The sequence below is a fragment of the Eptesicus fuscus genome, chromosome 16 (genome assembly GCF_027574615.1).
Source record: "Eptesicus fuscus isolate TK198812 chromosome 16, DD_ASM_mEF_20220401, whole genome shotgun sequence".
Taxonomy (NCBI): Eukaryota; Metazoa; Chordata; class Mammalia; order Chiroptera; family Vespertilionidae; genus Eptesicus; species Eptesicus fuscus.
Window position 1 is genome coordinate 58,909,497 of NC_072488.1, and position 15,488 is coordinate 58,924,984.

General features: G+C 44.4%; 1 protein-coding gene across 1 annotated transcript in view; it reads right to left on the reverse strand.

The window, feature by feature from the left end:
- Positions 1-15,488, reverse strand: part of NPHP1 (nephrocystin 1) — a 109,910-nt gene that overhangs the window by 10,713 nt on the left and 83,709 nt on the right. Inside the window, exons 16-18 of the mRNA XM_054728418.1 lie at positions 14,332-14,431; positions 2,749-2,861; positions 2,285-2,358 (exon numbers count right to left, since the gene is read on the reverse strand). Of these exons, the coding sequence (XP_054584393.1) occupies positions 2,285-2,358; positions 2,749-2,861; positions 14,332-14,431 (287 nt within the window). The remainder of the gene's footprint in view (positions 1-2,284; positions 2,359-2,748; positions 2,862-14,331; positions 14,432-15,488) is intronic.

Consider the following 15,488-nt stretch of genomic DNA (forward strand, 5'->3'; position numbering starts at 1 on the left):
GAGACCATGTGTCCCTGGATCCGGGTGAGGCCTCGTGCACCTAGGCCCGGGTGAGCCCAAGTGGCCCTGGGTCTGGGAGAGGCCAAGCGTCCCTGGGTCCGGGTGAGACCATGTGTCCCTGGATCCGGGTGAGGCCTCGTGCACCTAGGCCCGGGTGAGCCCAAGTGGCCCTGGGTCTGGGAGAGGCCAAGCATCCCTGGGTCCGGGTGAGACCATGTGTCCCAGGATCCGGGTGAGGCCTCGTGCACCTAGGCCCGGGTGAGCCCAAGTGGCCCTGGGTCTGGGAGAGGCCAAGCGTCCCTGGGTCCGGGTGAGACCATGCGTCCCTGGATCCGGATGAGGCCTCGTGCACCTAGGCCCGGGTGAGCCCAAGTGGCCCTGGGTCTGGGAGTGGCCAAACGTTCCTGGGTCTGGGTGAGACCATGTGTCCCTGGATCCAGGTGAGGCCTTGTGCAACTAAGCCCGGGTGAGGCCACGTGCCCCTGGGTCTGGGAGAGGCCAAGCGTCCCTGGGTACGGGTGAAGCCAGATCCTGGGTCCGGGTGAGGCCGTGCGCCCCTGGATCCATCCGGGTGAGGCTGGGTCCCAGGCCCGGGTGAGACCACGCGCCCCTTGGGTATGGGTGAGGCCACGTGCCCCTTAGTCCAGGTGACGCCGTGCCCCTGGGTTCGGCCGAGACCAAACCAGAGGGAGTCGGACCTCCATTACCACCATTTGTCCACCATCCAGAGCTGAGGGGTCAGTGCTGACATGTACACATAAGGAACTACTGGACATCGAAATTGGGTCTCAAAAGAACTGTTGGTCCAGGGGGAAGCTCGCTACAGAGTGATTCATTTGCCTGTCAGCATAACTATTATTGCTCGTCTCACATTCAAAAAAAAAAAAATAAAAAAAAAAAAAAATAAAAAATAAACAATAGTCATGCAAAAAAAAAAAAAAAAAAAAAAAATTTGACATTTAATATGGGCGTTTAGCTAAAATGGAAGCATAAGTATGGCAGCACAGAGTGGAGAGTTGAAAGTGTACCCATAAAAATGCAAGTTATCTGAAGTTTAATGTGACCAACTTGGAGTGGGAATTTCCCACATTATTGTTACTAGCAGTGGGAGACCAGGTGGTGCACTCCCCAGGCTGCTGCTGTAACAACAGATTGCTCATCCCTGTGAAGGTGGCATCTGGGTCTTTCAGGTAGACTGAAGACCCACTGATTTTCACCACCAGATGCTATGTGGGCTCCTCTTCCCATCTCTGTTGCTCTGGGTTCTCTCTACATGGGGTTGAGACCCCATGATACTGGGGGGAAGGAGTTTTGTAGCCACAATATCCCTCCAGCTTCTCAGCCACTGTCGCACCTGGGTGTGGGGGCCAGCCCTTTCCACGTCTCCACTCTTCTTGCCAGTCTCTATGTGGCTCCTTCTATAAATCCTTGGTTATTTCAGTTTAGCTAGCCTTCAGTTGGTTATTCAGGTTGACTGCTCTATAATTTAGCTGTAAACCCAGTTTGGGGTGGGGAGCAGATGAATGTAGTTCTCATCTACTCTGTAGCTATCTTGGGATCTATCCTGTAATGTCTTCCACTCACATTTCAGCACGTCAAAACTGGACTTGGCTCCAGTGTGTACTAGGTCCATCTCACCCAGGACCTCTTTAATGGAATAGTCCCTGGTCCTCATTTGCTGCCTTATTAAGTCTCTAAGGACCTGGGTCATGCTTCCCCTGTGGCACCTGCCATGGTATCTGTACATCTGCCTTGTGGGCATACAGGTCTTCTAATATTTGTTGACCCTGTTATGATAAGTTGAACTTTATAAAATTGACATTTTGAAGGTCAAAAATGGCTGAAAATTGAAGAATTCATGTGGTTCAACCAGCTGCTATTTCATGCAGCAGACAGTATATGTTGAATTAAATAAAGAATGATATGGGTGCCCTGATTCTCCCCTGAGAACTCAGTTCATGTATCTAACAAACCATTTTGGATTTTTGCTCTTAGGCCACAATTATTAGTGGCCATCTTAAGTTAAGGAATAAACAACAAATAAGAGATTGCAACAGTATACACAGCATGCCCTTCACCTGCTTACTGGGTGTTGGGCAGCCTGGAAAAGTAACACTCATGCTAAGAAAGGAAGGATGAGCCCAAGTCAGCTAAAAAGTGGACACAGATCAGGAGATGTCATCCAAATAGGGGGCAAAAAAAAAAAATAGGTGTCAGAATGCACTAATGTTGTGTGTTTAATTGCTTTCAGAACCCACCAGATTCCCATCATGATACTACCCACCCTGAGCGCATCCATCACATCAGGCTGCTCCAAGAGCTTGGGGAAGGTGGCCAGTACAGGATTACTGATTACATCTGAAATACAAAGACCAAAAAGGATTTACACAAACTTTATCCAATATGTTTTACTGCAACAGACATAACATATATTCAAATTAGAATCACTGTGTCACAAGATTTGTTGACAACACATTCTAACACTTTAACCTCTAGGAGCTCAAAGCTATCCCCTCAACCTCCATCCCCCACTATATCCACACCCAGAGCGTTCTGGAATGAGTCTTGTACCAAGTAAACAGAGCTTTTAGGAGGGGAACATCCTATTATTTCTGAGTTTTTTTCCAGCCTCACTTTTCTCATGACTGGTCTCACCTTTGGAAGCAGAAGATACAGGCCGACATAGGTTACATTTACTCAAAGCATGATGCATTACTGTACAAAAGGAAATTGCAAACGCCCCCTTACCAGCACTTTGCATGCTCAACCTGTCTTTCAGGAGTACATCTCCAAGAATTTGGCGATAAAATATCAACAAATGAATGTAGGACATGCTTCCAATTAATGTTTCCGGCAGTAAACTATTAAAGAAGAAAAGAAATGTATTCACTAAACAATATCCTACACTCCAACTTACAATGTTTTTTAAATGTGTGTTTATTACTTTAATGAACTATTCCAAGTTTTGTTTCATCATTAGGAAAAATGCAACAATTATATGGGAAATTCCCACTCAAGTTGGTCACGTTAAACTTCAGATAACTTACATTTTTATGGGTACACTTTCAACTCTCCACTCTGTGCTGCCATACTTATGCTTCCATTTTAGCTAAACGCCCATATTAAATGTCAAATTTTTAAAAAGCCATGAGCCCTAGCCAATTTTGCTCAGTGGATAGTGTGTCAGCCTGTGGACCGAAGGGTCCCGGGTTCGATTCCGGTCAAGGGCACATGCCCAGGTTTTGGGCTTGATCCCCAGTGGGGAGCGTGCAGGAGACAGCCAATCAATTATTCTCTCTCATCATTATTGTTTCTATCTCTCGTTCCTTCTCCCTTCCTCTCTGAAATCAATTTTTTTTTAAAGGCATGATTACGTGTTTTGGAAATAAAGAGACTAGTCAGCTACATGTTTTAACAAAGCCATGTAGCCATCCCACCTGATGTGATGAATGCAGAAGAAATGTGAGCTGATTGTTCACAGTACTGGGTGGGACATGGGAGGGTGTGGCAGACCTGGACTGAATTCTGACTTTGCTACTTCCTAGCTATGTATCTTCTGGTTAATTATTCTCCTTGTGTTTTGGTTTCCTCATTTGTAGAATACAGAAATAATACCTGAATTTCAGAAGGCTAATAAAAAGATTAAAATGAAATAAGTGTGGAGTGTTCAATGCAATGCATGGTATACATTAAGGGTTCAAAAACAAAATAAATTTCAGCATTGAAGTTAAATTATTATCAGTTTAAAACAGATTCTTATAACTATGTAATCCCCATAGTATCCACAAAGAAAAAAATCTATAGAATGCACACAAAAGAAAATGAAAAGGAGTAAGTGTATCACTACAAAAAAAATCAATTAAACACAAGAGAAGGACCCTAGCCGGTTTAACTCAGTGGACAGAGCATTGGCCTGTGAACTGAAGGGTCCCAGGTTCGATTCCAATCAAGGGCACATGCCCTGGTTGAGGGCTCAATCCCAAATAGGGGGCGTGTAGGAGGCAGCTGATCAATGATTTTCTCTCATCATTGATATTTCTCTCTCTCTCCCTCTCCCTTCCTCTCTGAAATCAATAAAAATACATAAATAAATAAATAAACAAACACAACAGAAGGTAAGAAGGAAGGAAATGAGGGACAAAACCAATCTGAAACATACATAAAATCAATAACAAAATGACAATAGTAAGTCCTCTCCTATCAGTAATCATTATAAATATAGATGGATTAAACTCCCAATCAAAAGACAGATTGGAAGAATGGACAATAGGATTTAACTATATTCTATCCTATATAGTAAAAGGCTAATATGAAAATAGACCAAATGGCAGACAACCAAACAACCGGTTGCTATGACATGTACTGACCACCAGGAGGCATGTGTGGAACATGACGGGTGTTGGCAGCAGGAGGCAGAGTGCGGAACATGGTGGGCGTCAGCCGTGGCTGGATAGTGGAGCAGGTGAGCGGGACGCCAGACCAAGGTGGGGCGCCAGTCACTGTCATCAGGGGTGGTTACTAAAAATTCCTTGCTCCCGCGCACCGCGGACCCATCCGGCACTCGCACCTGCTGCCGGCGCCGGCCCTGCTCACACCTGCTGCTGGCGCTGGAGCCACCACTCGCACCCACTGCCGGCGCCTGGTGCAGGCCCTAATTGCCCCTGAAGGCTTCTCCACCTCACCCTACTCCTGAGGGGCATTCAGGGCAGTAGCCACTGCTTGCACCCACTGATAGCACCGGCCCCGCTCGCACCTGCTGCTGGTACTGGCCCCAATTGCTCCATGCCGTCAGCAGGTGCGAGCAGGGCTGCCAGCAGACAGGGGACCAGGGGCCGCAGCAGGAGAGGCTGAGCGGGGATATGGAGGGTGGGCTGAGACCCGCCCCTCTGCCCACCGCAGCCTCTCGGCCCACATTTTCTTTCAAGGTGCACGAATTCGTGCACTGGGCCACTAGTACTACCTATAAAGAGACTCACTCTAGATCTAAGGACACTCATATGTTGAAGATGAAAGGATGGACAATGACATACCATACAAATAATAAACAAAAGTGAGCAGGGATGACTAATAATAATATCAGACAAAATAGTCCCTTAAGCCAAAAAATGTTACAAAAGACAAAGAAGGACATTATATAGTGAAAATAGGGTCCATTCACCAAGAAGATATAAAAATTATAAATATATACACCAAAATTAGAACTTCTACATATATGAAGCAAGCATTGACAAACTGAAGACAGGAGACAGATCTAAAATATAGACTTCCATACCCCACTTTCTTTTTCTTACCTTTATTACAGATGTACTCAACTTTTTTCTCCCCACTGTCCTTTTCCACCCAGTTCCTGCCCTGCCCTAGGCCTTCACCACCCTATTGTCTGTGTCTATGGGTAATGCACATACACATATAAGTACTTTGATTAATCTCTTCCCACCCCGCCCCTTCCCTCTGTGATTCATTAGTCTGTTCCATGTTTCCATGCCTCTGGTTCTATTTTATTCATCAGTTTATTTTCTTTACATTCCTTGTTCATTTATTTTCATTTTTAGATTCAATTGTTGGTAAATGGTATTTACTGCCATTTTATTATTCATATTTCTTCTTCTTCTTCTTAAACAAGACCCTTAAACATCTCTTGTAGTACTGGTTTGGTGGTGATGAACTCCTTTAGCTTTTTCTTGTCTGTGAAGCTCTTTATCTGACCTTCCATTCTAAATGATAGCTTTGCTGGGTAGAGTAATCTTGGTTGTAGGTCCTCGCTTTTCATCACTTTGTGGGGGGTTTTTTTTTGGGGGGGGGGTTGTGGTTTTTTTAAATATATTTTATTTATTTTTTTTACAGAAAGGAAGGGAGAAGGATAGAGAGTTAGAAACATCAATGAGAGAAAACATCAATCAGCTGCCTCCTGCACACCTCCTACTGGGGATGTGCCCACAACCAAGGTACATGCCCTTGACCGGAATCAAGTCTGTGACCCTTCAGTCCACAGGCCAACGCTCCATCCACTGAGCCAAACCAGTTAGGGCATCATCACTTTGAATATGTCCTGCCACTCCTTGTGGCCTGCAAAGTTTCTGTTGAGAAATCAGCTGACAGTCGTATGGGTTCTCCCTTGTGGGTAATTAACTGCTTTTCACTTTTTATGTCTTTGATATTCTAAGTCTCTTGAAGCTCTTATTAAGATCCTTGAGTTTCTGTATAACCATTATTTTGAACTCTATATCTAGTAGTTTGCTTGCTTCCATTTAATTTAGTTCTTTTTCTGGAGATTTCTTCTGTTCTTTCATTTGTGACATGTTTGTCTCCGCATTTTGGCTGCTTTCCTGTGTTTGTTTCTATGTATTAGGTAGATCTGCTATGTCTCCTGGAATTGGTAAAGTGACCTTGTGTAGTGGGTGTCCTGTAGAACCCAGTGGCTCAGCCTCCCCGTCACCTGAGCTGGGCACTCTAGATGTGCCCCTGTGTAGGAAGTATGCACTGGCTTGTTATAGTTGAGCCTTGATTGCTTTGGCATCACTGGGAGGAACTGAACTCCAGGCCATTTGGCTGTGAGGACCAGCTGCAATTACAGTGGGAAGCTGCTGTGCAGTAGACACTCCAATGGAGCAGGACTTGTTTCAGTGGGGCTTTGCTGCCCACTAATTCTGCACCTTGAATGTGTAGCTTATGGCTGTGTAGAGTTATAATCTGGTATGGTCTGATTATATGATGTCCACTGGGTGCACTGGCTCTGGGGCCTTCCAGGAGGTGTAAAGTCAGCCATTGCTTGGGGCCACCTGGCAGGAGCTACAGAGAGAGCTGCAGATGGCTGCTACTTGTATTGGGCTAGGAAGTGCCCAGGCAGGGCCCAGATGTGAAGCAAGGCAGGCTGGTGCTAGTGCAGGGTATTGGGCCTCTAATTGATAGGTTTGACACTAGCTTTGCAGATTTTAGCAAAGTCTGAAGCCTAAGCCAGGACAGGCCACTGACATGGAAAATCAGCTACAGACAGTGTGGGTGGGGCTGCAAATTGGATGAGGAAAAGTCTTAAGAGAATCACCAGGGTGGAGAAAACAGTTGGGTCAAGCTGATGGAAACTCAGCTATGGCTGCCAGTCAGGGCTGCCAGTCAGGAGCGACTATAACAGAAGAGCTGCTGTGCAGGAGACACCCCTATGGAGCAGGACTTGCTTAAGTGGGGCTTTGGTGCTCCACTTAAGTGTGTTGCTCATGGATGTAGTAAAGTTATAATCTGCCGTGGTCATATCCCACTTTCAATAAGGGACAGGACAACCAGGCAGAAGATTAATAAAAATATAGAGGACTTGAAACAACACTGTGGACAAATTGTAGCTAACAGACATATTCAGAACACTCTGCCCAACAACAGCAGATACACATTTTCTCAGGTGTACATGGAACATTCTATGGGCTAAACCAAATGTAGGGCACAAAACAAGTCTAAATAGACTTAAAGACTGAATCATACAAGTATCTTTTCTATCACAATGGCATGGAACTAAAAATCAAGAGCAGAACAAAAATTGGAAAAGTCACACAGGTGGAGATTAAACAATACATTCTTAAATAACCATGGTTAAAAAAAAAATCATGCCCTCGCCGGTTTGGTTCAGTGGATAGAGCATTGGCCTGTGAACTGAGGGGCCTGGGTTCGATTCTGGTCAAGGGCACATACCTCAGTTGCAAGCTAGATCCCTGGCCCTGGACAGGGCATGTACAGGAAGCAACCAATCGATGTGTCTGTCTCACATAGATGTTTCTCTCTCTCTCCCCCCTCCCTTCCACTATCTCTAAAAATCAATGGAAAAATATCCTTAGGTGAGGATTAACCCACAAAAAATGTACTTTGGTAATGATTTCATGTAACTGTGAATATACTGAGAACCAGTGAACTGCACACTTTAACAGAATGCACTTTACAGTGTGTGTGTTAAACCTCAATAGTGATGTATAAATAAGTACATAAATAAATGTCTTTAAAAAAATCTCAAGGCCTCGGCCAGATGGCTTAGTTGGTTAGAGTGTCATCCCATACACCAAAAGGTTGTGGGTTCAATTCCTAGTCACGGTACATACATACCTAGGTTGTAGGTTTGATCCCTGGTTGGGATGCATACAAGAGGCATCAATGCTTCTCTCACACATTGATCAATGCTTTCTCACACATTGATGTTGCTTTCTCTCTCTTTCTCTCTCTCTCTCTCTCTCTCTCTCTCTCTCTCTCTCTCTCTCTCTCTCTCTCTCTCTCTCCATCCTCCCTTCCACCCTCCATCCCTCCCTCTCTCTTTTTCTAAAATTAATAAACATATCCTTGGATGAGGATTTTTTTTTTAATTACAAGAAAATACTTAGAGATGAATGAAAAAGAAAACACAACATACAAAAACTTATGGGACACAGTGAAAGCAGTGTTAAAGGGGACATGTATAGCTATAAACACTTACATTAAAAAATAAGAAAGATATCAAATCAATAGCCTAACTTTGCGATTTAACAAACTAGAAAAAAAGAACAAAGTAAACCTACAGATAGCAGAAGGAAGAAAATAATAAAGATTAAGGGAGAGATAAATGAAAGAGACTAGAAAAACAATAGAGAAAATCAATGAAACAAAAAGTTGGTTCTTTGAAAAGACCACCAAATTGACAAAACTTTAGCTAGGTGGACTAAGAAAAAGAGAGAAATCAAATTACTAAAATTAGAACTGAATATGAGGATATCACTTTTGATTCTACATAAATAAAGGATTATAAGAGAGTACTATGACAATTTTAAGTTTTTAAAAGTTAAATCTAGATGAAATAGACAAATTCCTAGGAACACAAAAGCTATTAAGACTATATCACACACAAAAAGACTATATCACAAATTAATAGAAAATCTGAAGAGACCTATTACTAGTAAGGCAATTGAATCAGCAATAAAAATATATCAAAAAAGAAAACTCCTGGACCAGATGGCTTCACTGGTGAATTCTACTAAATATTTAAAGAAGAATTAATCCTTCTCAAGCTTTTCCAAAATTGGAAGAGGAGAGAATAGCTCCTAAATCATTCTATGAGACTAGCATTACCCTGATACCAAAGCCAGATGAATATACAACAATAAAACTACAGACCAATATCCCTTATGAACATCGATGCAAAAAAATCTTCAACAAAACACTAACAAACAGAATTCAGCGCGGGACAACATGAGTCAGAGCACAGCTCTGAAATGATACTTCTACAGCAGCAGGAAGATCTCTTTAACAAACATTTTTCAGTGCCTACTGTGTGCTATATTCAAACAAGTGCCTGGATTCCTGAGGTCTGGGGACAAGGACTCAGGAGCCTGCTTTACCAGCCCAGCACACAGAAACGTCCCTGCTTTGGAAGAAGGCCTGCCTACCTGACCTCTGCACACCCAGCCACTTGGATCTCTAGTTAGAAGTATCTGCAAACCAGTCCCCGGGCCAAAGAAACGCTATTGAGAGCTGTGCTGAAAGAGGCTCAGGAGAGCTCTGGGCTCTGGGAGGCTGATCAAAGAGGGAGATAGTGAGAGGAAGAGGAGAGGGAGGAGGAGGAAGAATGAGGCCAAACAGGTCCTTGCTTTTCTGTTACAAAGACTGCTACTGTGCTTTTTTAAAAAAATAATAATAATAATAATACATTTTTATTGATTTAAGAGAAGAAGGGAGAGGGAAAGAGAGATAGAAACAACAATGATGAGAGAGAGTCATTGATCGGCTGCCTCCTGCATACCCCACACTGGGGATCAAGCCCGCACCCCAGGCATGTGCCCTTGATTGGAATTGAACCTGGGATCCTTCAGTCCACAGGCAGATGCTCTATCCACTGAGCCAAACCAGCTAGGGCTGTGCTTCTTTTTCTAACCTTGATAAATAATTTTCCAAGGGAAGATTGGCCAAAAAATGGAATTTACAGGCTCTAAAACACCCCAGGGAAAAAAAGCCAAGAGAATAGTAATACCTATGAACACATTATTAAGGGTTATTGAAAGATTTAACTGTTAATACTATATTTATGAAACACATTTCATAAGAACAAGAGAAAGTTAAACTCAGAGCATGATCTAGAATGACAAAAGCAACCACTCAGAGAGGTGGGCCAAGTTCTCATTCATTACACTGCTTCTTGACAATCTGCTACAGCAAAAAGGTCCTGCTGGGACAGTCAGGAGAGTGCCCAGTCGTGTCCCCATGCCATGCTCCCCCTCCACCCATATAGCGTGCGCCTCTGTGGAAAGGCCCTTTCCTGATGTCTTCACAGGGCACATCTCCAATCCTTCAAACCCCATTTCAAATGCCCTCTTGTCTTACCAGCTACCTCCACTTAGATGAATGCTATGACACACTGCACCAGCTAGCTGGCATTACATTTGCATTTATCTATACACTAGAGTATTGGTGCACAGATTCTTGCACCAGTGGGATCCCTTGGCCTAGTCTGCAGGGATCAGGCCAAAACTGGCTCTCTGACACCCCCTGAGGGGTTCCGGATTGCAAGAGGGCAGTTCTCAAGTGACGCACCCCGGAATCGGAATCAGGCTCCCTCCTCTCTGGTTCCGGGTGTGTCACCCAAGAACCGCAGCTGCCAAGTCACTGCAGCTCGGCAGCTCCTGTGTTGAGTGTCTGTCCCCTGGTGGTAGGTGCACATCATAGCTACTGGTCGGAGCATCAGCCCCCTGGTGGTCATTGTATGTCATAGCTACCAATTGGACAGTCGGACAGTCGCTTAGGCTTTTATATATATAGATATAATAATAAGATTAGTCAATTATTAGAGCTCACACTGCTTAATTGCATGCCATGTTCTATAAATACTTGCTAAGTGTTTTATATGTTGTTTTCATTAAACTTCATTACAACTTATGGGGTTGATATTTCTACAGTGCCCTTTATAAAGATGTAGACATTGAGACCCCAAGAAAGATGATTCTATGATTTTTCCAAGATGTTCCTGAGTTTGAAACTGATAGACCTGGAAACTACTAGTATAAAAGCTCCCTGCAGAAAATGCAAAACAAAAATCATGAGATGCCACTGCTTACTTATTAAAATAGCTAAAACAAACAAAAAGGCTGAGAATACCAAGTGTTGGCAAGAATATAGGGTAACTGAGCCTTAGCTGGTTTGGCTCAGCACATAGAGCCTCAGCCTGTGGACTGAAGGGTCCGGGATTCAATTCTGGTCAAGGGCCTGGGTTGTGAGCTCGATTCCCAACAGGAGACAGGCAAGACGCAGCCGATCAATGATTCTCTCTCATTATTGATGTTTCTATCTGTCTCTCCCTCTCCCTTCCTCTCTGAAATCAACAAAAATGTATTTTTTTAAAAAAAGGACTATGGGGCAACTGAAATGCTGATACACTGCTGGTCAGAATGTAAAATAAGTATAGTCATTTGGAAAATAGCTTGGCAGTTTCTTATAAAATAAACACACACCAGATGTCCCAGAAAACCCATTCCTAAGTGTCTGTACTCATCAGAAATAACAGCACATTTACACATACAAAAATTTAATATACAAATATTTAGAGGAAATTTTATCCATAATAGGCCAAAATTAGAAACAACCCAGATGTCCATCAACTAACTCATGGGTAAACACACTAAGATATATCCAGCCAATAGAATACTGGCACACCTAGCTTTATTGTGCTTTGAAGATACTGTGTTGTGTGTATTTTTAATTTTTACTGACTTTTTTAAGAGAGGAGGGGAGAGAAAGAGAGAGATGGAGAGAAATATCAATGTGAGAGAGAAACATCAATTGGTGGCCTCCTGTAAGCATCCTAACTGGAGATCAAATCCACAACCTGAATATGAGCCCTGAACCAGAATCAAATGCAGTACCTATTGGCGCATGGGATAATGCTCCAACCAAGTCACTTTAGCCAAAGCGATACTACATTTTTTACAAATTGAAAATGTGGCCCTGGCTGGTGGGGCTCAATTGGTTAGGTTTCATCCCATGCACTGAAGGGTTGCTGATTCGATTCCAAGTTAGAATACATGCCCAGGTTGCAGGCTCAATCCCCAGGGGATGGAAGTATGCAGAAGGCAGCCGATCAATGTTCCACTCTCACATCAATGTTTTTCTCTCTACCTCTCCCTCTCCCTTCCTCTCTCTCTAAAAATCAATTAAAAATCTTATATTAATAAAAAAAAAAAAAGCCCTAGCTGGTTTGGCTCAGTGGCTAGAGCAGCATGTGGACTGAAGGGCCCTGGGTTCAATTCTGGTCAAGGGCACATGACGGGTTGTGGGCTCAATCCCCAGTGTGGGACCTGCAGGAGGCAGCCAATTAATGTTTCTCTCTCATCATTGATGCTTCTATCTCTCTCTCCCTCTCCCTTCCTCTTTAAAATCAATGATATATATATATATAATAATAAATTTTATATATATATTTATATATAATAAAAATAAAAAGATAAAATATATATACATATATATTTTAATCTTATAAAAATTGAAAATTTATGGCAACCCTCAGTTGAGCAAGTCTATTGGCCTTTTATCCAACAGGCTCAGATAATGGTTAGCATTTTTAAGTTGAGGTATATACATTGGTTGTTGGTGTGTTGTTTTTTTACACATAATGCTATTGAACATGTAATAACGAAAGTATGGTGTAAACATAACTTTTATATACACTGGGAAGCCAAAAATTCATGTAACTTGCTTTCTTGCAATATGTACCTTATTGCAGTGATCTGAAGCTGATCCCACAACATCTCCTGTACTGTTTAAAACAAAAACAACTAACTACTAACACAGGCATCAGCATGGATGAATCTCAGAAGCACTATGCTGAGTGAAAACCAGACTCACAAGCCTACACACTAGATGATCTGATGTATAAGACAATCTGGGAAAGGCAAAGCTGTTGGGAAGGAAAACAGAGGAGTGATTGCCTGGGGCTGGAGCTGGGGCTGGGCATTGAGGACAAAGATAAAACCACAGAGGTAACTCTTTAGAATGATGGACACATTCCTATCTTGACTGTGCTGACAGTTATATGACTATATACATTTGTCAAAACTCAAAGAACTGTAAACTAAAAGGAGTAAACTAAAGTATACCTCAACAAACTTAACATTTTAAAAAGTTCTCTGAAGAGAGACTCATGGATCGGTAAGCCCACTTAATAGAAGTTCTCTACTCTATTTCTGACCAAATCTGTCCTTTGTGCTAACTGGTAAGTAGAAGAGTAAGCTAATCTGAGCTTGTTATTCCATTTCCCTGACCTTTGGCAAACAAGTTAATCTATATATATAAAACACTAATATGCAAATAGACCAAATGGAAGAATAACCAAACAACTGAACAACCAATCGCTATGACGTGTGCTGACCACCAGGAGGAGCATGAAGAACATGGTGGGTGTCGGCAACGGGCGGCAGAGCATGGAACATGGCGGGCATCAGCCACAGCGGGATAGTGGAGCAGGTGAGTGGGGGTGCCAGACCAAGGCAGGGTGCCAGTCGCTGTCATCGGGGCGAGCCTCTGGTGGTTACTGAAAATTCTTTGCTCTCGCACACCACAGTCCCACTGGGCACTTGACCTGCTGCCAGCACCTGCTACCGGCGCCAGAGCTGCCACTCGCACCCACTGTTGGCGCCCAGTGCTGGACCCGATGGCTCGGTGCTGTCAGCAGGTGCAAGTGGCGGCTGCTGGCCCCAGTCATCCCTCAGGGCTTCTCCACCTCATCCTGCTCCTGAGGGGCGATTGGGGCCAGCAGCCACCACTCACACCTGCTGCCGGCAACAGCCCCACTCGCACCTGCAGCTGGCACCAGAGCCACCGCTCGCACCTGCTGCCGGTGCCCAGCGCCAATCCCAATTTAATTGCTCAGCGCCGTCAGCAGATGCGAGCGGTGACTGCCGGCCCCAATCGCCCCTGAGGGCTTCTCCACACCCCCTGCTCCTGAGGGGTGATCAGAGCAACAGCAGTCACTTATACCCACTGCTGGTGCCGGTCCCAATCGCTCTGCGCCATCAGCGGGTGCAAGCGGGACCAACGCCGTCAGCGCATGGGACTGGCAGCAGTGGAGCAGGGCTGCTGGCAGACAGAGCACCAGGGGCCACGGCAGGAGGGGCCAGGCAGGGGCGCAGAGGATGGGCCGAGACCTGCCCCTGTGCCCACCACAGCCTCGCGGCCCACAGTCCTTTCAAGGTGCACAAATTCGTGCACTAGGCCCCTAGTGAGGAAATAATGACCAACAAAAGATGACCAAGCAGCAGGGAAGCTGAGAGCAGAGATGGTCTACACATGCTGAGTGACCCGAGCTCCCAGACAGACAGAAACTGCAGAAGGCATACCAACCTTAGTAGGTCTCTTGATCTTCTGTTCAAAGACCTCAGTTTTATTAGAAGCTGTGGCTGCCTCCTCATCATCATCATCTGATGGAAAACACTACCTTGTGCTTAAAAAAATTAATAAATGTTACAACTTTAAGTGCTTGGGACAGTGCGTATAACACAACAAAGTATTTTCATTTTAATTTAAAAGCATGGTATTTTGCTTTTCACCACCAGTGCCTTACCCCGACAGCTGCATTGTTGTGGCTGAATTACAAAGAAAAAAAGGAGTTTAAAAAGCATGTCTGGGAGAGTGATGTCAAAGGAATGGCAGCATGAGAGATCCCCCTTGGCCTCTCCTCTGAAATTTTAACAAGTTTATCAACTATAACTCAACAAAGGATTCCATGCTCAATATAGAAGCATGCCTGAGAGACCCATGAATTGAAGCATCTAGAGGTGGGCAACCAGGAGTAAATGGGGAGGCAAGAAAGGAGGAGAGCTCACACAGCCACAGATGCAGCCCTGCGGCTGGGAGCTGGCTGCTAGCTCAGCCCCAGAGAGAGAAGGAAGCAGGTATTTCCATGGGCCAGGAAGAACAGAGAGTCTCGGTGGGCTCTCCAGCAGGACAAGTGGTGCGAACAGCAGCTGAGCCAGCTGAGAGGCTGGGGTAAGGACACAGTGCCAAGGTTCTGTCGTGACTGTCTGCTGTTGGGTGGTTAGTGTTCCAGGCAAAGATGGAGACACAGAGGCCCATCACCCCTTGGACTCCAATAACTCACTTCCCATTGCCCTTGGTGTCAGGTCAAGGAGCACATTATTTGTAAACTGAGAGAAATTGCAGCAGAGTCCCTGTTTCCTCCGGTGATTGATCCCCATTTGGAGTTTGGGGCGGGGAGGACACCATGGAGATCCGGGGGTCACCATTATGGTGAGGGTAAAACAAAGCCCACCCCCAAGCAGCACGGCTGTAATGTCTGATCGGAGCTATGGAGGGCAGCTCTGGATGTCACAGAGCTAAAAATCTTGTGATTCAGCACCACCTACTAGAAAACAGTACAAAGAACTGTTCAAAGAAAGATGCTAGAGAAGGGCCAATATAATACATAGATGCCTAGACAAAGGGACCAGCAAATACCATGAATAACCATGGAAATAAGGAAGCCCAGAAAAAAATGAAAG